Raw genomic sequence first — 22,764 nt, forward strand, 5'->3', positions numbered from 1 at the left:
ATCAAGCAATATATCAAACATTAGCTAGTTAACAATGCAACAAATTGCAGATGATTCTGAGATCCAAGGTAATAAACCTGTTTAAATGACTGGTACTAAACAAGGAGACGGCTGATTCCATTCAACTAAACGTCGGCCGAACTGAACTCTTCCACACTTGTTTCACGCACAGTGACGACCCTTCCTTCTTTTATAGTGTCCAGGATCAGTCCAGGATCAGAGCAAAGACACAGACCAGCAGGAGCAGGTTAATCATATGAGATGCCTTTATTGTAACTGTATGGATTCCAGTGACACCGACACAAGAAATGGTCCCATCCCTCCCTCTAGCTTTATCACACAGGGGGGGGGGGGGGGGGGGGGGGAGACGTACCATGATCCTGCTTGTAGTCTTAAATTAAACATATAGAGGAAGGGAATACGGGTGTGTTTTCACAGACACACTTAAGTGACATGCATTAAAAAAGAAAAAGAAAAAGGACTCCCGTTTTAGAGGCAGCGACTCTGGTTTCACACATTAAGCTTAGTCACAAATGGAACGGAAAAAGACAACAGAAATAATAATAAAAAAAAGACATGTCTGCTCTCTCCCTGTGGTCCATGATCAATCTTGCTATTCCAAGCCCCATCAATCTTCATCTCTTATACAAAACAAAACAAAAAAAAAAGGCAAAAAAGACATACAGTTCCTACTATTCACGATCAGGAAAGCCTGCTTAAATATGGAAGTGGAAAGTTATATATATTTTTTAGTCCTTTTCTTTTTTTTCTCTTTTTTTGGTTGGTTTTTAAATACTCGTTTCACTTTAATGACTTGAGAATACATTTTGTGTCACTAAAAACCACCTGATCTACTGTAGCTAAAACTAGGCCCGTCTGTCACCGACCGTTTTCCCCAGCCGTTCAATTCTAAGTCAAATACATAGGTTCCAGCAACAGCGGGCTGCTGGTCTGGGTTCAGTCGTCGTCGCTGCCGCTGGCTGAGCGCTCCTGGAAAACACACAGAACACCACACGCTTGTTTACATGGACCCTGATCACATTACAGTCACATGTACCGTCATCAGTACAACGGAAATAATAACCAGAGTGCAAAGGTAACAGTAAAGTGCAATAACAACACAATGTACATTGTTTTACTCTTGATTTATGTTTGTTTTTGTTACAGTTGTTTGTGTCAGGCTTGTTTCGGAACAGGACAAGCTGTGTGGAACTCGAATGTAACATGTTGTATGATTTTGTCAATACAAATTTAAGTTTAAAAAAATAAAACAATACAATGTACAAGTGATTCAACTGGAGTATATATATAAATGAGTACTACAGAGTGATAAATCAAATGTATGTACAGTGATACAGGTATAAATACACTATGGTAGTAGTAAGCCATACTGGCCAGTGGTATAACTAATAAGAGTAGGTAAGAGATATATACAGATATAGTATATACAGGTACAGTATGTAAACAGGAATGTATGCATTTACATTTAGCCGACGCTTTTATCCAAAGAGACTTACAAGTTCTGTACAACAAGTCAGCAGGAAGGGTACAACTCTTTCAGCTGAGTAACAATGATCAAATAGTGCTGAAACTTGGGTGCTGCAGTATTGAGTGCATAGACATAAGACATATTAGTATAGTAGGAGGAGTACATGGTAGTATAGGACAGTAAGAAGGTTAGTGTTAAAAAAAAATATATATATATATATATATATATTTCAGATATTGATTGAAGAAGTGTGTTTTTAGTCGACAGCGAAAGATTGGTCGGGATTCGGCTGTCCTAACTGTGGTGGGAAGTTCATTCCACCATTGTGGAGCGAGGACAGAGAATAGGCGGCTTCTCTTTGATGACCCTCCCGGAGCTCAGATAGGAGTGGGTCTGAGGCGGCCAGAGGATGTAGAGCATAGGGGTCTTGAGGGTGTTAGAGACCATTGACTGGAGGTAGTCGGGAGCCGTTCCCTTCGCAGCACAATATGCTAGGTCGAGGGCCTTAAAGCGGATTCGTGCTGCGATGGGGAGCCAGTGCAGGTCCCTGAGAAGTAACATGGGCTGTGTTACAAAGAGTCAGATTAAACCGAATATATGTATTTATTGATTGATATATATTGCATAGGATTTGTATATCGTCTGATATCCCTTGTGTATTCTTTGTACATATACACGGAATATCCCTTTAACCTAGTACAGACCATAATATTTCGTTCTCCTATTGGAAGCGATCCCCTAGGCGCCAACGGCCATACCCCCAATGCCGAGTTCAAAGTCACCGCGAAGACATGTCTGTACATGCCCGGCTTTGCCCAGGAATACGAGACAGAAATAAGGTTGGCACTAGATTATTCACCGTACGTATAAATATGTCGCCGGTGGATACAGCAGTAGTCTTGTCTTATCCTAATACGTTCTTTCAACGTATCGTTCGCTCCTTACTAGTAAAGCCTTCATCACGAGTCAACGACCAAGTGAAGTGAGCAACCGTGCATCTAAATAGAGCACTTATAACCGCGTGCGAATAGGATAGTAAAGTGTCAGAGCTTAGTGGAATAACGTCAAGTTCGACCTAGTTAATGTGAAGTACCGCGCACCGGAGAATCTACACCGGTGAATGCAGAGCCCCTTTCCGGCTGGATTATTATTATTATTGCTTTGGTCCTGTGGCTATTGGAGCGGAGGAGAATCGTCTACACCCCACTACTGTGTGGGATTTACCCGTGAGGAACATCACTCGAGCCCGTCTCTTGGAGAGGCTGGCTGGCTTTCACCTATGCTGCACGCATACTGGGATTACAGCTGCTGCTTTCGTCTGCCGATCCAGGGAGTAATATACCGCCTCCCATAGCAGGAGCTTATCGAGTCCCCGTTGATCCAGACTTTGCATTCGAACATTTCCTCCCCCTGATGGCTTACAACCGGTGGGAACCCTACTAGTATCTCCCGCTACCTTACCAGAGTACCATAGATATAATTCCTAAGATTCAGGTTGTATTATTATCTCCTGCGTAATATGAGAATGGACATACGTTATTGATTTGCCTACGCACATTCCTTTGCCTTATAAGCGCATCCAAAGTAAAGTATATTATGTACTATCATTGCTGCTAATAAATACTTAAACCCAGTTTTGTGTGGAACCGAGTCATTGTGGGAAGTGTTCATCATAAGATACCTGTGTACTGTATGGCCAGTAGTAATGTACATAAGACAGTAGTGGTTTAATGATACCATACTTATTAATACAGTCAGGGAATTGTACCCCTCAGTTACAGGCTGACTTTGGTAGGTTGGAGATCAAGTGGGTGGCTGCGTTCTGGATGAGTTGAAGAGGCTTGGTGGCGGTGGACAGTAGACGAGCGAGCAGTGCGTTGCAGTCGTCGAGGCGAGACATGCCATCAACACCGCTCATTGGCCACGGTCTGTTATTTGATTGCAATAACTGTTGTTTGCCTACCATGATGTCTGTGATGATGGAATCTAATACCAGCTAGTATCTTCTTTAAAAAAAGGGTAAGTTCAGAATGTTAGACCTCTAGCCCGATTCCCTACTCGCCAATGATGTTGTAGCAGCCGTTCTGAGCATCATCCACGTATCAGCCCTGAAATAAACTCTGAAACGTATTCCAGTTGAGTGCACCCAAAGTAGCTTTCAGCATTAATTTCAGTGCTTGTACAGACCAGGCCACGTGAGCGGATCGGCGCGGCCGAGAAATCCGCTCTTCGCTCTTTAAAGCTTGGTCCGCTCCGCTAATCGCTCATGTTGACCCCGCCCCCAAGTCGCTCTCCGCTCGCTCCCCGCTCACCTTGAATCGAGCGCTCCCCGCTGCCCGCGCCAGATCGCTCGGCAGTTTTTTTTTTTTTTTTTTTTGGAGCATGGTGTAAATTAGCTCAAACTACAACAGTCTACACCCCCTGGGCCCCTTAACAATTGTTTGTATTGAGCCGCATTGTAATTGTACCCATTCTGCAATGTTAAATAACATTGTTTATCCATTCACTAGCTCTATTAAGCGATGATAGGCTAGCCGAGCCACAATGCTATGGTCGCTGCCATTAACGTTAGCATGTAAGCTAACGACAACAACAATGGCGTCGATACTTTTTCTAACAGGAGTGAGTGAAGGAGGAGGAGTGAAGCCTGAACCGGATATCACAGGTTCACCCTTCTCATTGGTTGAAAATGGCCTTCATGTTTGTACATCGCCATCTGTTGCTTTGGCATTGTACTGCATGTATATTACATCAACAGTGTTAAACCACTGTGAGCGGCCTGGAGTGGATTGGAGCGGAGGAGAACTCTCGCTCCGGACGTCGCGCCGACTCATTTTAAAACCCACTCCTCGCTCACGTCAAAACCGGCCGCTCCGCGCCCCGCGCCGCTCACGCACCGATCCGCTCACATGCACTGGTACAGACTGGAATATGGCCCCATTGACTTTTGATTTGATTTTTTTCTCGAACATAGAAACATAAAAAAAAGGTAAATAGTCAAAGACCATTTCCATACAGTTCAATAAGTGTTTGAGAAGGAACATGGGGAAGTAAAAAATAAAAAAAACGTATCAAGCCCTGCCCCTTCCTAACAATATTTTACATTATAATACAAATTAAAATAATATAACCAATAATTAAAAACGAACGTTTTTTTTATATATACAAATCCAAATGAGAAATATATATATATATATTAGGCAGTCACATTATTGTTCAAGCTCCTCTTATATTTGTCCATAAGCGCTTGTTTATAGCCGCCTTTAAATTGGTTGATATTGCTTAATTTTATACTCGCATCCAGACCATTCCAGAGTGATACCCCACAAACTGCAATGCCCATACTGTTAAGAGTTACGTACAATAGGTTGTTTTAAAGCTAATGTCCCTCTAAAATTATAAACACTCTAGACATGAAATTTTATTAATTGTAATGTTCCTTGGTACTTCGTTTTTTATTGCCAGAAACATAATTTGTGCAGATTTGAATTTGATTAAGTCCACGAATTGTAATGTTTGACTCTTTACAAACAGACTATTTGTGTGATCTAAATATCTACCAAAACTTGGCATTGGGTTTGTGGCTAACTAAGGTCTCCACTATGAAGAACTGCATAGATGGTGCAGAGAAAGGAGTCTACTGATCCACAACATAATTGCTAAATTAGGAAATAAATGTTTACATGTAGCAATTTGTCCTCTGCATTTAACTGTTTAAGAGCAGGGGGAAACCACGGACATCCAGGGAGCAGTTGGAGGTTAAGTGCCTTGCTCAAAGGCACATCAACGGTGGGTATTGACTCGAAGGACGGGAGAGAGTAGGCCTGCCACGATAACACATTTTGCTGGGCGATTAATTGCCCCCGAAAATATCGCGATAAGCGATATTATTGCGACCGGTTAGAGAATTTTTTTTTTTTGGAGAAATTTATTTCCCAAAACTTTTATTTTGAAGCCCACCGCTCCGTCTTTTCCGGGTTTTAGACTTTTATTTTGAAGCCCACCGACCGGACCGGAAGTATTGTTGCGATTATCAGGTACTTTGGGTACCAGAAAAGTCACGTGAAACACTGCAGACCACTGATTGGTCAGAATAGAGACGCGTCTCTAGGATTTCATAAGCATTATGTTTGCAGCAGGCACAAGTGCAATAAACAAAGGATACAGTCACTGTGTATTCTGCCTCATTTATTGATTAAACAAAACCGACATCAACACAATTTGCCACCGAGCGGAGAGTTTAGTCTCGCAAAAAGATCGCTGACTTGTTAAGGCTTGTTGTTAGGTTAGGTGCTAATGTTGTGCTAGCGTTTTAGCATGGCTATCGTACATAGCGTGATCAATATAACTCGCTATTGATTGTTTGTATGAGTAACGTTAATGCTAGTAGAATAGACACAACGTGAGGTAATCACCATCCATTTTAAACCGGTTATTACCTAATGCTAACGTTAGCAAATAGACGCGACTGGTAACGTTACAGCTAACGTTAACGCTTGTAGAATAGACACACTGAGAGGTAACGTTAGCGTTAGCAGAATAGACACAACGAGGGTCTCGTTAATGTTGTTATTGATTGATTGATTGAAAACTGTTTACTCTGTTTGTATGAGTAACGTTAATGCTAGTAGAATAGACACGACTGACAAGGGGCACTGGGTCCGCCTCATTAAAACAAACGCGCAAATAGCAATTAATCGCGCCCGTCAAAATCATTGCATTCATTTTAATTATCGCGGCAATTAATCGATTTATTGCTTATCGCGGCAGGCCTAGGAGAGAGTCATTCATTCGATTCCCCTACCCAATGGTCGCATGCCTGCTTCTCTAACCAGTAGGCCACCGCTGCCCTCTAGTGGGGATAAAGAGCTACTACAACCATTAGAAACAGGTTCATTATACGAGAGGCCTTTACTGTAACTTTATGGAATCCAGTCTCAGTGCATCGCTGCCCGGTAGTTCAGCTGGTCCAGACTGCTTTGTAATATCTCTAAAAGGCTAGACACCCTTCAGGGCAAAGAGTTCAGAGGTCACAACAACTTCACTAATGGACCGTCTTAAAACATTACATTTAGCCGACGCTTTTATCCAAAGTGACTTACAAGTTCTGTACGACAAGTCAGCAGGAAGGGTACAACTCTTTCAGTTGAGTAACAACAAACAGAGTTGAAACTTGGGTTCTGCAGTGTTGAATGCATAGTAGTAAAGACATATTAGTATAGTTAGTAGGAAGAGTGCATGATAGTAGAAGACGGTTTCTATCCCCACCCCCCTTAATTTCAGATATTGCTTGAAGAAGTGTGTCTTTAGTCGACTGCGAAAGATTGGTCGGGTTTCGGGTGTCCCAAATGTGGTGGGTCCCTAAGAAGTGGGGTAACATGGGCTGACTTTGGTAGGTTGGAGATCAGGCTGCGTTCTGAATGAGTTGAAGAAGCTTGGTGGCAGCAGTCAGTAGACAAGCGAGCAGTGCATTGCAATAGTCGAGGCGAGACATGACTGTTGATTGGAAGTTGATTGTGTGTCTCTCTCTCTCTCCATCTGTGTGTTTGTGTGCGTCTCTCTCTCAGTCTGTGTGTGTCTCTCTCTCTCCGTGTTTGTGTGCGTCTCTCTCCCTCTGTCTGTATGCGTGTCTCTCTCTCTGTGTGTGTGTGTCTCTCTCTCTCTCTCTCTCTCTCTGTCTGTGTGTGTCTCTCTCTGTCTGTGTGTGTCTCTCTCTGTCTGTGTGTGTCTCTCTCTATATCTGTCTGTGTGTGTGTCTCTTTCTGTCCATGTGTGTCTCTCTCTCCCTCTCTCTCCGTGCGTGTGTCTCTCTCTCTCTCTGTCCGTGTGTGTGTCTCTCTCTCTCTCTATATCCGTCTGTGTGTGTCTCTCTCTCTGTCCGTGTGTTTGTGTGGGTGTCTCTCTCTCTGTGCGTGTGTGTGTGTGTGTGTGTGTGTGTGTGTGTGTGTGTGGGTGGAATCCTCTCACCTCCTCCTGCTCGTCTTCGCTGTCGTCGTCGCTCACCACCGGTTTGGTGCGGGACCCGCGGCCCCTCCGCCGCTGACTCTTCCCTCGCTCTCGCTCCCCCTTCTCCTTCTCCTTCTCCTTCCGGCTCAACTTGATCTTCACCTTCACCGAGCGAGCTGGAAGAGAGGGAAGAACCAGGAACAGTCATGACCATCCTGCTACCTGCCGTCCATCGGTAGAACAAAATGTGTTAAAAAGTACACACTCTGTGTGTGTGTGTGTGTGTGTGTGTGTATGTGTCCGTGCGATACTCACATTCAGATTCTGAGCCTTCGTCTACCTCCTCGTCCTCTTCCTCGCTGTCCTCCCCTTCGCTGTCTTCCTCCTTCTCGATCTTCTGACGGACGCTGGTGAAGACTGACTGGAGCACAATGGAGTCTTCATAGATCTGACAGGTTCAGAGAGAGAGAGACAGAGGTCAGAGGCAGTCTGGTAGAGATATTGATAGAAGACGTGTTCAGAGAGACACAAGTCTATAAACTATAATAAATCAGGAGTCGGCGGGGATATTCTGGATGTCATTTTCATCTCTAGTTGAGGTTATGGTGGGGAGTGAGGTCTCCAGTGAGGTTAAGGTAAGGGTTAGACTTGGGTTTATAAACAGTGAGGTTAAGGTAAGGGTTAGACTTGGGTTTATAAACAGTGAGGTTCAGGTTAGAGTTAGACTAGGGTTTATAAACAGTGAGGTTCAGGTTAGAGTTAGACTTGGGTTTATAAACAGTGAGGTTCAGGTTAGAGTTAGACTTGGGTTTATAAACAGTGAGGTTCAGGTTAGTTAGACTTGGGTTTATAAACAGTGAGGTTCAGGGTTAGGTTTGGGTTTATAAACAGTGAGGTTCAGGGTTAGGTTTGGGTTTATAAACAGTGAGGTTCAGGTTAGCGTTAGGTTTGGGTTTATAAACAGTGAGGTTCAGGTTAGCGTTAGGTTTGGGTTTATAAACAGTGAGGTTCAGGTTAGAGTTAAATTAGGGTTTATAAACAGTGAGGTTCAGGTTAGAGTTAGGGGCTAAATAGCATGAAAATATGGGTACAATGTTGGTACTTCATCCAGAATGTCCCTGGTGACTCATGATGATCAGGGGTGGAGCTGGACTCTAGCAGTGGTGGCGGAGAGGAGCAGCCTGGCTAAGCTCCAGGCCATCAGGAACAACCCCTCCCACCCACTACACACGGACTTGGCTGACAGAAGGAGCACGTTCAGTGTTAGACTAAGACTCCCAAGATGTAACACTGAACGGCACAGGAAGTCCTTCATCCCGACAGCCATCAGACTTTACAATGCATCACTGAGCACAGGGTGACGGTACTACCTTCCTGGACTTTTACATTTACAAATGTACACTTACTGTATATTGTTACTGTATATTTTATATTAGAACGTGACATAGGAAATGTATATCCCGGATCGTATTTTATTCTTAGGCTTATTTTATTCTTATTGGTGACTTTTGTTTTTGTCTATCCAAATGTCTACCGTTTACTGTGAGCGATTTGTAGTGCCAAATTTCCCTCGGGGGAATAAAGTATTTCTATTCTATTCTATACAGAAACTGGTATCAATACTGGTATTGACAGGGTATTGGTATCAGAGATATCCCCCTATTAAACTCTGATACCAGAAGTTATGTGAAACAATTCAGAAATCAGAGCAAAGTGACTCGACTTTCTGTTGATAAATAGAAGTATGTTAGGTCTCTCCGTTGATGAAATTAAATGGAATATAGCTCCCATAAATTTTTGCCCAGTGATCCAAAACTAACATTGTAGGTCTGTAGCGTAGAAGTATAATGGATCAGAACTCTGTACAGGTCAGGGTTAGAAATAAAAAAAAAAATTCAAGGGCTTTTTTTGCCCCCCTTAATTGATTTTCGGGGGCTTTTTTTTATTTCGGGGGCACTGAATTTTTATGATGAAAATTAACATAAGGATTATAAAACATTGTTGACACTTTTTTTTACAGTCTTCGTCCCTATGTTTGATAATGTAATGTTAATGTCTCCATATATAGGGCTCTACGCTAACCTTTTTCCCAAGGAGCACATGTGCTCCTAAATAAAATGTTAATAAATAAAATCGAAATCGAAATTTAGGTGCACACAAAGAAATTTAGGAGCACAGTGAAAATTGTTCAAGTAACAGAGTTTATTAACTATTTATCACATGCATATTATACTGTGCGTGTGCACACTATGAATTGAAAATGGGGGACCCTGATGTAAACAAGACGAAAGTCTTTCTCTGGTCTGCATCCCCTTAACAATTGTGTGTATTGAGCTGTACTGTATTGTACCCATTCTGCAATCTGTTAATAAAGTTTTCAATCAATCAAACGCAAAGGATATCGGTTGTCAAGCTGCTTTTGTATGTTGTAGTGTTGTTATGATACCAACATTTTGACTTTGATACAGATAGGAAAGGTAATGGAATATATTATTAGATGACAGAACATTGAAAATTCTTTATACAATTATTTAATTAATTATGAAATAGAAATTCCGTTTTTGGGTGGAACGTTTGTTGCAAGGAGGGAGGGAGGCGTAGACCACTGCGTGTTACACACAACACGGAGAAATGTCCAAGCGCCTAGCTGCTTCGGTGCGTCGTTAACGTTAACGTCGGAAGAAATTCCCCACTAAGCCCTAAATTCAGAGCAGAGCAGTATCCTAATGACTTTTATGCTTCAGTCGATAAGGTGTTTTGCGAATTCTGTCAACATGCCGTGGGGACTGGACCCGCAAAAACACGTGCGAATATCACTTCAAAAAACCATGTCAGCCGGATTCCTCTTTCTCCTCGTCTCTCTTTTGCTCAAAATAAAAATGAATGGGCTTCATGGCTGGCTGATTTTTTTGCGTTGTCTGATTCTGAATGTATAACTTGCCTAAGCCGGTACCGTGACTTTGTTTTCGGGCGCTACTGTGATTGGACGTTTATGCGCCTTGTGTAATGTGGGACTATTAACAGCGCAGCTGTTTTGTAATCGTCACTCGTCTCGAGTAAATGATTTTTCCGGGTCGCGCACACACACATATTATTAGGGGCAAATACAAGGGAAATGCTCGCACTGTAGATCATATATATAATTATATATATAATTAGTAAACTGCCGGGGGCATTTTCTGCCCCCCTTAACTGATTTTCGAGGGCATTTTGTCCATTTTCAAGGGCATTTTGCCCCGAGCCCCCGTTAATTTCGAACCCTGGTACAGGTGTAGGACAGCAGCATCGTCTCCCTACCAGCGATCCCTCCAGGTTGAAGGTCTGGGCGTTCTGACACAGCAGCATCACGTCCTTCTCCAGGTCGTTCAGACTGCGGTACTTGTGGCTACGGATCCTCTCCTGGGACACGAGGCAGGAAGGGAAGAGGTTTCAGACACACACTCACACCAGCCCAGATTAAAAGAGAAAGGTTACGACAAGAGAGCGGTCAGAGGAATGAACCATGAGGCGGATGAGACACCTTTCCAAATGGGTGTTTGTAAGTAAAGACTCATCTAGGTCGGGAGGTTTGAGCAACGCTAGGTTCATGTCAGGATATTGATGCTGCATGGTGTATGTCGTGGCTTCCTTCCATTGTCAATCAATCAGTCTTTCCATCAAGCCACTAGACGCTTTAAACAGACAGTTCTAACTCGTTTCTTTCCTTAGATTACTCACAGTTCGAAGTGTTGCTTGGCCTCCGATGGTTTCGATGATGTTGCGATGTGTTTGCTCAAAATAAAGTACCAAACATTTGCACATGCAACAAAGAAAATAGGCCTTTACAATATTCAAAAGAAAATATGCAAAACTCAAAGTAAATAACAAACAACTTAGGTATTCTTTCTTTCTTGATAATGCTTATATAACTTTATAACTTAAAGGGTATTTGTACAAGTTGTATGTACGTATAATACGAAAAGGTACGTTATGAAAAGGTAGGAAAAAGTATGAAACGATATGAAACGGTTAAAAACTGTTTCCCGACCGCGTCTCTCAACAGGTTGGCTTCATTGCGGCTTTAGCGCAAGGCGCTGTGGGATTTGTAGTCCTTTGTAGTGCGTTGACTACAGACGTCACAATTAAGTGGCTTTCTTATGAAAATCAAAATACTGGCTCTAACAGTGTCACTGTCCAATCCTCTCATCTAGGAGGTTTGAGCAACGCTAGATGTCAGGATATTGATGCTGCATGATGTCACTGTCCAATCCTCTCATCTAGGGGGTTTGAGCAACGCTAGATGTCAGGATATTGATGCTGCATGAGTGTCACTGTCCAATCCTCTCTCATCTATGAGGTTTGAGCAACGCTAGCTTCATGTCAGGATATTGATGCTAGGGATGGGCGTGAGTAATCGATTACTCGTAGCTATGAGAAAAATCAACAACAAAAAAATCGAAATTATAAAAATGTTTTATCATATCTTTTCACATGTATGTGTAAGATTATAACCGTTTGTGGTTTCCTTAAACATATATACGTGAATGAACAAAAATAAGTAAACAAATATATATTCAATTTTTTTCCCTTTTCGAGTAATAAAAATCAATCGAGTATAGCATATAGATTTTTCTTTAAAATGCCCATCCCTAATTGATGCTGCATGGTGTCACTGTCCAATCCTCTCTCCACGTCTCGTGGTTGTGCTGCAGGTTAACCCTTTGACTGCGACAATACAGAAGGTTAACCCTTTCACAACCACACTACATCAGCCTCCCCATCAGTCTACATCAGCCTCCCCATCAGTCTACATCAGCCTCCCCATCAGTCTATGTCAGCCTCCCCATATCTGTTCAAAGCACCCTCTCAGTGTCATCTACCCTGTACAAATACTTTGTTAGCTGCCCATTCTACAGAGATCCAGGGCAGTGCATTCATCATTCTGAATCTCTCCACACTAGCAAGTGTAAGTTCAAGATTAATTCTACACAGTATTTGGTGCTGGCCTGGTTATACTATACAAGATGAATTCTACACAGTATTTGGTGCTGGCATGGTTACATTATAGAAGATGAATTCTACACAGTATTTGGTGCTGGCCTGGTTATATTGCATTCAGTCATTTGGACAGAGTTGTTAAAACTCACTCCACTCAAATCAATAGAGTTATAATTCACTCTACTCAAAATCAAACTTAAATCGACGTGACTGGGGAAATGTTGCCAGTCAGTCAGCCAAAACAAATTCCTGGACGACTCCAAGGTCGAACTGAGAGCTGCTGGAGTCGAAGGCCCTCTTGGAGATAAGAGTGACATGCGGCCCCCCCACCCCCCCTCCCCCCTCCTACGTGTATGCCCTGCGCCTCACGTTTGGTGACGGCAGCTAACTCGTATGCGTGCTGGAGGGGGGAGCCAAGGCTGTCTCATCACCAAAGTCCCACCCCCCAGCTGACAGCAAATGTAGTCAGAGCATGATCCCCGACTGTGTTGCAACGGTGATTCAGGACAACTCTTTTCCTCCCTCCCTCCCTCCCTCCCTCCCTCCCTCCCTCCCTCCCTCCCTCCCTCGGGTGTTCTGCGCCGGGAACATGGCGTGGTGATACACATATGTCTGTCTCAAGACTTTTAGTCCTGCATGTATCAACAAATGCGCATGTTGGTGTGAATTTATGTGTGTGCCATTATTACTATCAACTGTAATAATTGTGGAATATTACTAAAATGAGCTGTATGTGTATGAACCAAGCATCTCACTGTAATGTACCTGTACTTTATTCGTGACAATAAACTACTACTACTACTAGTCTACTACTATTATACAAGATGAATTCTACACAGTATTTGGTTCTGGCATGGTTATATTATACAAGATGAATTCTACACAACATCCGGTATAAACATGGGTATAGAAAATATAAATTCTACACAGTTCTTTTTACACTGGTTACACAGGTTTCTTCTCCATACCTTTATCTTCCTGAAGTCGACAGGTTTGCGGATGAGCTCATAGTACTCCGGCAGCTCCTTGCGAGATGGCAGCTGGATGAAGACCTCACTCAGCTGTCTCCCGTTAGTGCTGTGAGGGGACAGGAAGCTGCCGTCTCAGTACACAGTATCGTCACCAACTTCTAGTCTGATAATGCTACTTAACCTCTTAACCCATTATGCGCCAAGAACGAGTATACTCATTATTGCCGTCCAACCGTGGAGCGCCAACAATGAGTAAACTCGTTTTTATGATTGTTATTTCCTTTATTCGCTATATCCATTCATAATTCATGGCTGCAGCCTCTGCAGACCCTGTCTGAGCTGGCAGACGGTCAACACCGCCCTCTACTGCCTTGCGGAGCTATTGCACTTCATTGGAAACGGTCTGGTGTGTTTTCTGAGCCGATCTGAGCCGTGGGGGCAGGGTTTAAATACTCAGGCGAGGCAGGCCTTTACAACGATGGCATGGAACACTAACCCCGCCCGCCCGTTCATGTGTAACGCTCGTTAATGTCGGGGACAGGATCGCTGTGGATAACTGGAATGGCGATCAGATAATTGGATTCTTTTTTTTGCATTACATCAGAGACAAGGTACGAACACTATATATAAAATCTTGCGTTGATCTGATATTTCTTTCTCCCGCGATCAAAGCTATCTGTGTGGACCGTGTTGTGCTTTCTACCGTTCGCTGCAGTGTATGCACGAGGAAGGATAATAAGGATAATCTAGCGTTGTTTTCAGGATGATTAGATAATCAGGCGAAAAATTACAACGTGATAAGTGTATTCCACTAAAACGCTATTATCGCGTCTTTTCCTGGGATTACTAAGAATCACCAAAACTATACTCATATTCAAAACGGTATAAAACGGAAATGTACGGATGAAAAAACCATCGGTTTTGTGCATGTTGACTGGAAGCAACTCACTGACAATCGACGGATGTATTAGACCCATAGTTATAATATAAGATATATTTTAAGCACTCGCAAATTTGGCATTCTAAAACTATATCCATTGAATAAAGTCTTGGCGCTGAAGGGGGATCAGCGCCCCCTGCTGCTGGCAGTCAATGTGTTAAGCCCGAGCCCTATTTTCTGAAAATCCGCCTAAAAATACATACTTAAGTAAATGGAAGATTGATCCACTTCTACAAGGTCCATTTGGGGACCTACTAGGGACATCTATTTCGAGTGTCAGAAATATTGTGTCCGTTACTAGGTTTGAGTAAATTGTAATGAACCAAAAGAGAATATCAAATCTTTTTTTTTAATTTTTTTTTATATCTTTGACGGTGAATAACACCATGCTAAAATTGACCGGACATGAAAAATGGCCACTGAGCTTATTCAGCACCTTCTTGAGATCACGTGTACAAGAAATCTAAGCAAATTAATAAAGGGCAGACGATTAAACAGGAGATTTTGTAGATACAGTACTGAATTCTACCATCCGGACACATGCCATTTGAAATCCGATTATAGAATATAGAATATCAGGCATATAAATTACCTTATTATGGCCAAGTCGCACATCTTTTTTTTTGATCCACTTTTTTTTCTCCCATTTTTCTATATTTTCTCCCATCCCAATTTCGTATCATCCAATTCAACCCTCCCCTGTCACGAACGCTGTTTCTTGCCTCCCACAAGCCGGCTGCAATGTGGACTAAGTCATACATAGCACAAGGCCCCTCCGGTACTTGAGGTAACAGCAGTCGCATCTTTTCACCTGCGCAGCTCGATCTCTCAGTGGCGAGGAGTAACGCGTGGGAGGCTCACGCTGCCCCCGACACTTCCTGATTCTACTGCGCAGGCGCACCAACTGACCTGTAGGAGTCGCTGTCCACAACGTCCGATCCCCACCCATCAGTTTCCCACCCTCTAATACTGCCAATTGTATTAGTACGGACGACCAGCCAAACTGAAAACAATGTGGAGAGCTGGATTCGAACACGCGAACCAGCGTCTCCACATTGGTGGCGAGTGCCTTGCCCACTACACCACCTAGCCGCCCGCCAAGTCGCACATCTATGGATCGGGCCAAATCTCCCCTTTCCAATGGCAGAGTTCAAACTGGATTTAGTATCACCAGGTGTGCACCAAAAACCGTGAATGAAATCTACTGTAAGTATAGTTACTTTTTTTGTTTTTTATAATGTAAATTTCTGCCATTTATCAGATTGCAATGCTGTTTTTTTGCTAGACGTTCACAGAAATGTAAATAAACTAACTGCGTTCTAATTTATGGCAATAACGTTCAGGTTTGTTCCACCTGTGAGATATGATCCCGAAAATAAAGAGGAAAAAATAAACTGAAAAAGAAGTCCGATGATCGACAGGGGCTAGCGTGAGCTGAGAAGTGTAGTTTTAAAAAATTCTAAAGCCCATCGAAAGCCCTCTGTCTCTTCTCTCAAAAGACTACACTAAAGTTAGATTGCGCCAAATTCTCACGTCAATCCTCGCCTTTTTCCGACTTGATGCGCTCAGATTTCTATAAACTAATATTTCACTAATAACACTTAAAATCATTGGTAAACAAGTATAGTGCTGAAAATATACACGTTGACTGCCGTCTTTACTCTTGGCTACATTAAAATGATGTGCGTGATGTCATTCTCGTACCGGACCATCAGGCTTAAGAGGTTAAGACAAGAAGCTGCCATCTCAGATGATAGACAAAATGATAATAAACTAGTTCATCATGATAATATTTGGCATTTTATATTCACTGCATATTAATTGAAAAACACACAACATAGTATATTGGGAGTACTAAAGAAAGCCATCTAGCAGTGTGTGATTAAGAAAGTCAAAGTAGGCTGGCAGAGTAAAGCGTATCCTTCTCACCCGTCCTTGTACTTGATGACGGCGTCGACGATCTTCTTCATCTTCTTGGTGAGAGAGGGGGCGTTGGGGGAGAGCTTCTCAGCAGGGGGGCGCCCGCGTTTCTTTGCCTTCTTCACCTCCTCATCCTTCTCCCGTCTGTGGCCGCCACTGGAGCTGGGCGTGGCGGGCCCCGCGTCGTGGTCGCGGTCCCTCTTGCGCTTCCTGCTGGTCTTCTTGTGACGTACTTCCTCCTCGATGTCCTCCAGATTTCCCTCCTCTATGGCCTGTGACGGGGGAGAGGGTGTTAGTGAGCCAAGTACAATACTAATAGAATACTCTACAAGTAGAAAACTAACTTAACAAGGTTACATTTCTATATAAAAGACATTAGTGTGGTGTTCCAAAACAAATTAATTAATGTAGAGGAAACACTGACAACAGTTTAAGATTAAGATGTAGAGGAAACACTATGATAACAGTTTAAGATTAAGATGTAGAGGAAACACTATGACAACAGTTTAAGATGTAGAGGAAACACTATGACAACAGTTTAAGATCAATATGTGGAGGAAACACTGACGGTTTAAGATTAAGATGGTTAACTCAAATACCGATGTATCATTAGAAGCCAAGTCACTCTTAATTCCCTACAAATGAAAAAACCAAACAAGTCACCTTGAGCCACTGTTTCTCTGTGAGCGAGTCGCTGTAGTCCACCTCCTTCCGCTGGCGGGAGCCACGACCAAACATCTTTTCCTCCTCCTCCTCGCAGGTCAGCCTCTCCACCTCTGCGTCGTCCTTCAGGATCCAGCTCGGCATATCGTCGTCCTCCATTAGACGAGGCTTCCTCTTGGGGTTGCGGGCGTCCTCGCGGCGCCGGTCCAGATCCATGCGCTGGGTTAGAGAGGAGTCAACAAATTCATGTTGTGGATACAGCTGTGGTTCTCCATAATTTTTTGACAGAATAGAAATTGCAAATATTTAGTTCCAGGGACCCCCATCCGAGAAGATTAGAGTTATATTTAGTATTTTAATAGATTCTTTAATAAATGTTCATATTTAGTCCAGAATTCCATAATCATCTTTACTGTAGGTGGGGAGTTAACAGAGGAGAGAGTGAATTGAAACCTATTATGATTATTACATTCTCTCATTGTGATAACTTCAAGTAAATACAATATTAGTGAAAGAAAAACTACACCCACACTTTGCTGGGGACCCCCTGGAACCCCCTTCAAGGACCCCCCAGACCCCACTTTGAACAACTAAGACCAACCATGAACAGTTCGAACTCCTCTTCGCTCCTGGCGATCATCTGGTTCACGGTCTCATCATCGGGCACTTCGTCTTCCTCCTACAGAGAGATGAGATGAAGAGGCGTCAGGAGAGGCTGGTGGTGGATCTATGTGGCACCTCAGAGCCAAAGCCTCTGAAATGTGATAACACATGACCATGTAATGTCTTTCACAAATGTAATACAACATGACCACGTAATGCCTTTCATACATGTAATAACACATGCCCATGTAATGCCTTTCATAAATGTAATAACACATGACCACCTAATGTTTTCATACATTTTATAAAACAAGTGCATTTCGATATTCCACCCAATTACAATCATCACTTTTCAGGTCTATATGTATGGCTTTGATTGAATAGGCTATGTGTTATTACTGCTAACTGCAAACCAACAATAATGAGAAAGCAAAGACATGGTAGAAGGGAAAACCGACAGGAGGAAAGGAATAGGAAAGGATGGTCATTATTTTATATTACTGAAGAGGATAGATGACTATTGACTACTGAGGATATATGATTATTGGCTATTGAGGATATGACTATTGAGGATATGACTATTGGCTATTGAGGATATATGGCTATTGGCTATTGAGGATAGATGACTATTGGCTACTGAGGGTAGATGACTATTGGCTACTGAGGGTAGATGACTATTGGCTATTGAGGATATATGACTATTGAGGATATGACTATTGGCTATTGAGGATATATGGCTATTGGCTATTGAGGATAGATGACTATTGGCTATTGAGGATATATGACTATTGATAATGACTATTGAAGATATATGACTATTGGCTATTGAGGATATGACTATTGAGGATATGACTATTGGCTATTGAGGATATATGGCTATTGGCTATTGAGGATAGATGACTATTGGCTACTGAGGGTAGATGACTATTGGCTACTGAGGGTAGATGACTATTGGCTATTGAGGATATATGACTATTGAGGATAATGACTATCGATGATAGAAGACTATTGGGGATAGAAGACTATTGGCTATTGGGGATAGATGACAATTGAGGATATATGACTATCGAGGATATATGACTATAGGCTATTGAGAATATGACTATTGAGGATAGATGACTTATAGGCTATTAAGAATAAATGGCTATTGGGGATATACGACTATTGGCTATTGAGGATATATGACTATTGGCTATTGAGGATATGACTATTGAGGATATGACTATTGGCTATTGAGGATATATGGCTATTGGCTATTGAGGATATGACTATTGAGGATATGACTATTGGCTATTGAGGATATATGGCTATTGGCTATTGAGGATAGATGACTATTGGCTATTGAGGATATATGACTATTGAGGATAATGACTATCGAGGATAGAAGACTATTGGGGATATAAGACTATTGGCTATTGAGGATAGATGACAATTGAGGATATATGACTATCGAGGATATATGACTATAGGCTATTGAGAATAAATGGCTATTGGGGATATACGACTATTGGCTATTGAGGATAGATGACTATTGGCTATTGAGGATATGACTATTGGCTATTGAGGATCGATGACTATTGGCTATTGAGGATATATTACTATTGGCTATTGAGGATATATGACTATTGAGGATAGATTACTATTGAGGATATATGACTATTGGCTATTGAGGATATATAACTATTGATGATAGATTACTATTGGCTATCGGGGATAGATGACTATTGAGCCTAGAAAACTAATGAGGATAGATGACTATTTACTTTTCTTTTTACAGCATGTATGAAGAAAGAACAACTCAAGGAACACAAGTGACTGAGGAGAGTGTGTAAATGTTGAGGAGGGAGGACAAGAGAAGGAGGTCAGAGGAGGAGGAAGAGAATGAATAAACAGGTGGCGTGGCGCGTTGGCAAGATGCGGGTGGGTGTGTGGGGGCGATGTGGGAAGCGGGCTTGGATCACACCCACCCACGCCCCACCAGTGCGCCAGCCCCAGGAGCCCCGACCTCGTCCTGTTCCTCGTGCTCCAGGATGGCCTGCAGGAAGGCGCGGCGCTCGCAGCCCGACGACTTCTGGTCGAACATGCCAGCCTGGATGACCTTCTGGTCCACGTTCAGCTTGTACTTGGCGGCCGCCAGGATCTTCTCCTCCACACTGTTGACGGTGCAGAGGCGCAGCACGCGCACCTCGTTCACCTGCCCGATGCGATGGGCTCGGTCCTGGGCCTGCAGGTCCTGTAAGGAGAGAGAGAGACGAGAGGGGTGTTCAGAGGGAGGCACCCATACCGGGAACAAAATATATAGATATATCACAATATCTAAAAGAAATTTAAAATAAATGTTTATTACAAATAAATGAATAGCATGCTATTCCGATCAATCATATTATCATATAAACATTTCAGAAATCATTGTGTGTGAAATCGGACTTACCATTTGCGTTTTAGCATCGATTTAGAGTGTATCACGACCCTCAAAATAATTGAATAAACAAAGCATTGATGCAATATAACGTATGTTATAATGTGTGTGTGTGTGTATATATATATATATATATTGCCCAGACTAGTAATGTTACCTGATGTGGGTTCCAGTCGCTGTCGTAGATGATGACTGTGTCAGCAGACTGCAGGTTGAGGCCCAGGCCTCCAGCCCTGGTACTGAGCAGGAATATGAAGTAATCAGATCCCGGGTCGTTGAAGGTCTTCAGCAGCATGCCACGGTCCTCAGCCTTGGTGCTTCCTACAGCAACAGAACAAAAACACAGCATGTTGGGAATTTTTTTTTTTACATCCCAGGAAGTTATGTATACTCAAGTGAAAGAAATAGAAATATTATTTGATTCAAGTAGGCTAGTGAGTGAGATCTGATGAGATAATACTGTAGCGAACAGTGTAGTTGGTTGGTAGAGAGAGAGAGAGAGACTGTGTGGAGCCCGGATTTATTCCCTGCCACAGACTACCTGAAGGTTGAGGTGTTGGATGAAAAACAATAAACAGGGTGGCTGACTATATCTCACTTCTATATTAGTTTACTGCTCTATTAAAACACGATTATTCCACTTAAAAATTCAATGACTGCATATTCACAAGTTTGAAAGATAGATGAGTGGGAGAAGGACAGGGAAAGACCGGAAAAGTAGGAAAAAATACTCTGAATAAGTCTCGGAAGAGGCTAACGTTGGAGCTAACGCTAGTTTAGCCGACGTACTGCAAGCCAACAATGAGACAGCAAGGCTAGGGATGAGCATGGATTATGATCATATAATTGAGGTAATAAAATAACTAAAAGCCGAACTCAAAAGAGACGGTGACGAACAGAGACAAGAGATTAACCAAACTCGACAACATTGCTGCGGGGATACAGAGCCTGAATGAGCGAGTGGAAGAGGTGGAGACACGGGCAGAATGAATGGAGGACTGGGCAACGGAGTTGTCCGAAGCGCTCTGTACAAGCCTGGAACAACAATGCGCCATACAGCAAAAGTTTAAAGATTTGGAGTGCAGGTCGAGGAGAAACAACATCCGCATCTTCGGAGTGGCAGAGGGAGAAGAGGGAGACTACCGCTCCCATTAGACTTGGAGCTCAAAATACAACGAGCACACCGCTCACTAGCTGGTGCCCCACCGCGGCACATTATTATTAACTGGATTATAATACTGGAAACTGGAATACACGACCAAAGAGCTGGTGTTGAGATGCCTGGAAGAAGGGAAAGATTCAGCTGAGAAACAAGACAACTGCATAAAAAAGACATTAAAGATAAAAGGAATCCGCTTCCAGACTCCATACACCAACATGAGGATCCAATGGGACACGGGAATCAAGACCTACGCCAGCGCAACCGAGGCGCACAGAGAGCTGAAAAGACGAGGCATCCCGGTAGAAGAGCTGGAGCGAGCCAAAGAGGGAGACGGCAGGATGGGAACGCAGAGGCGCGAGAGGAGCCTGATTTGATACATGAGGACCAGACAGGATCCATTACAGGTAGACAAACACAGGATAATGTCAGGCTACACATAATAGAACCGGTGGATAAATACCATCTAACAGCAGCTCTGGTGAGTCTAGATGTGGAGAAGGCGTTCGATCGGGTTAGATGGTCTTTTCTGTTTAGAGTATTAGAGAGATTTGGATTCAAAGACCAATTAATTAGTTGCATAAAAGCTTTATTGAACATCTCCAAAACTCAAATTCTCACTTTTAACTTCTCACCCAGCAAGATATTGAGGAAGAACTATAAATTGAAGTGGGAAACCGAATCAATGAAATATCTGGGAGTGATCATTACCAAGGATATGAGTAAACTAGAAGTGGCGAATTATAATATAATTAATAATAAACTACAGAAGGATTGGACAAGATGGGCCACGCTCCTGATGGATTTCAGTTCTAGAATAAAGGTGATCAAAATGAATGTGCTGCCAAGGTTGTTATACCTCTTCCTTTCATTAACGGTTAAAGTCCCAGACTCCCAATTTATAGCATGGGATAACCCGATTTCTCCGTTTATATGGGCAGGAGGCAGGCCTAGGGTCAAATTTAAAACACTTCAAATTGTAAAGGAGAAAGGAGGTCTGACCCTGCCCAATTTAAAAGAATACTACTACGGTGCTCAGCTGAGATACACTGTGTACTGGTGCTCCCAAATGTATCGGGCCAGGTGGAAAGACAGAGATATACCTGGTCCAGCCTCAAGACTAGACTGGGGGGAAAGAATATAAACTAAAAGACAGTAGACTTTTGATATGGCCCTCTCAGACACCCCAGGTTTAGACCAGGAGTACTGGATAACACATTTGACAGATGGAAGGATAGGGGTATAACAGATCTCAGAAGATCACATTTTCATGTCATTTGAGAAATTACGAGGAAATGTAATTTGGGAAACTACAATCTGTTTAGATATTTACATCTATTAAGATTTGAGAGGAAGGTAACAGGGTGGTAGGAATGATGGTGGCAGCATATAAACAAACACCAGTGAAAATAGTGTCTGCAATGTACAAAAATCTACAAATCCTTAATAACTGTGATTCATATAATGTGAAGAATAAATGGGAAAGTGTATTTAATATAATTTTATCAGAGGATGATTGGCATTCAATATGTGAAATGCAACATACTTCCACCAGCTCTAGAGGATGGAGAGAATTCAGCTGGAAGATATTTCATCACACCACAAATAAAACAAATAAACAACCCTCACATCTTTTGGTTATGTACTAAAATACTAATATTTTGGAAGAGTGTCATC

At 42.6% G+C, this 22,764-nt stretch overlaps 1 protein-coding gene across 2 annotated transcripts in view; it reads right to left on the minus strand.

Moving 5' to 3' along the window:
• Window positions 1-234: 234 nt before the first annotated feature.
• smarca4a (SWI/SNF related BAF chromatin remodeling complex subunit ATPase 4a) overlaps window positions 235-22,764 on the minus strand; it is an 85,993-nt gene continuing 63,463 nt past the window's right edge. For both annotated transcript variants that reach the window (XM_084329659.1, XM_084329658.1), the window contains exons 26-35: window positions 20,086-20,249; window positions 19,515-19,742; window positions 17,508-17,585; window positions 16,907-17,125; window positions 16,253-16,515; window positions 13,381-13,489; window positions 10,733-10,834; window positions 7,751-7,883; window positions 7,457-7,611; window positions 235-990 (exon numbers count right to left, since the gene is read on the minus strand). In XM_084329659.1, the coding sequence (XP_084185785.1) occupies window positions 958-990; window positions 7,457-7,611; window positions 7,751-7,883; window positions 10,733-10,834; window positions 13,381-13,489; window positions 16,253-16,515; window positions 16,907-17,125; window positions 17,508-17,585; window positions 19,515-19,742; window positions 20,086-20,249 (1,484 nt within the window). In that variant the 3' untranslated portion in view covers window positions 235-957. The remainder of the gene's footprint in view (window positions 991-7,456; window positions 7,612-7,750; window positions 7,884-10,732; window positions 10,835-13,380; window positions 13,490-16,252; window positions 16,516-16,906; window positions 17,126-17,507; window positions 17,586-19,514; window positions 19,743-20,085; window positions 20,250-22,764) is intronic.

Source organism: Notolepis coatsorum (genome assembly GCF_963971535.1).
Source record: "Notolepis coatsorum genome assembly, chromosome: 14".
NCBI classification, from domain to species: Eukaryota; Metazoa; Chordata; class Actinopteri; order Aulopiformes; family Paralepididae; genus Notolepis; species Notolepis coatsorum.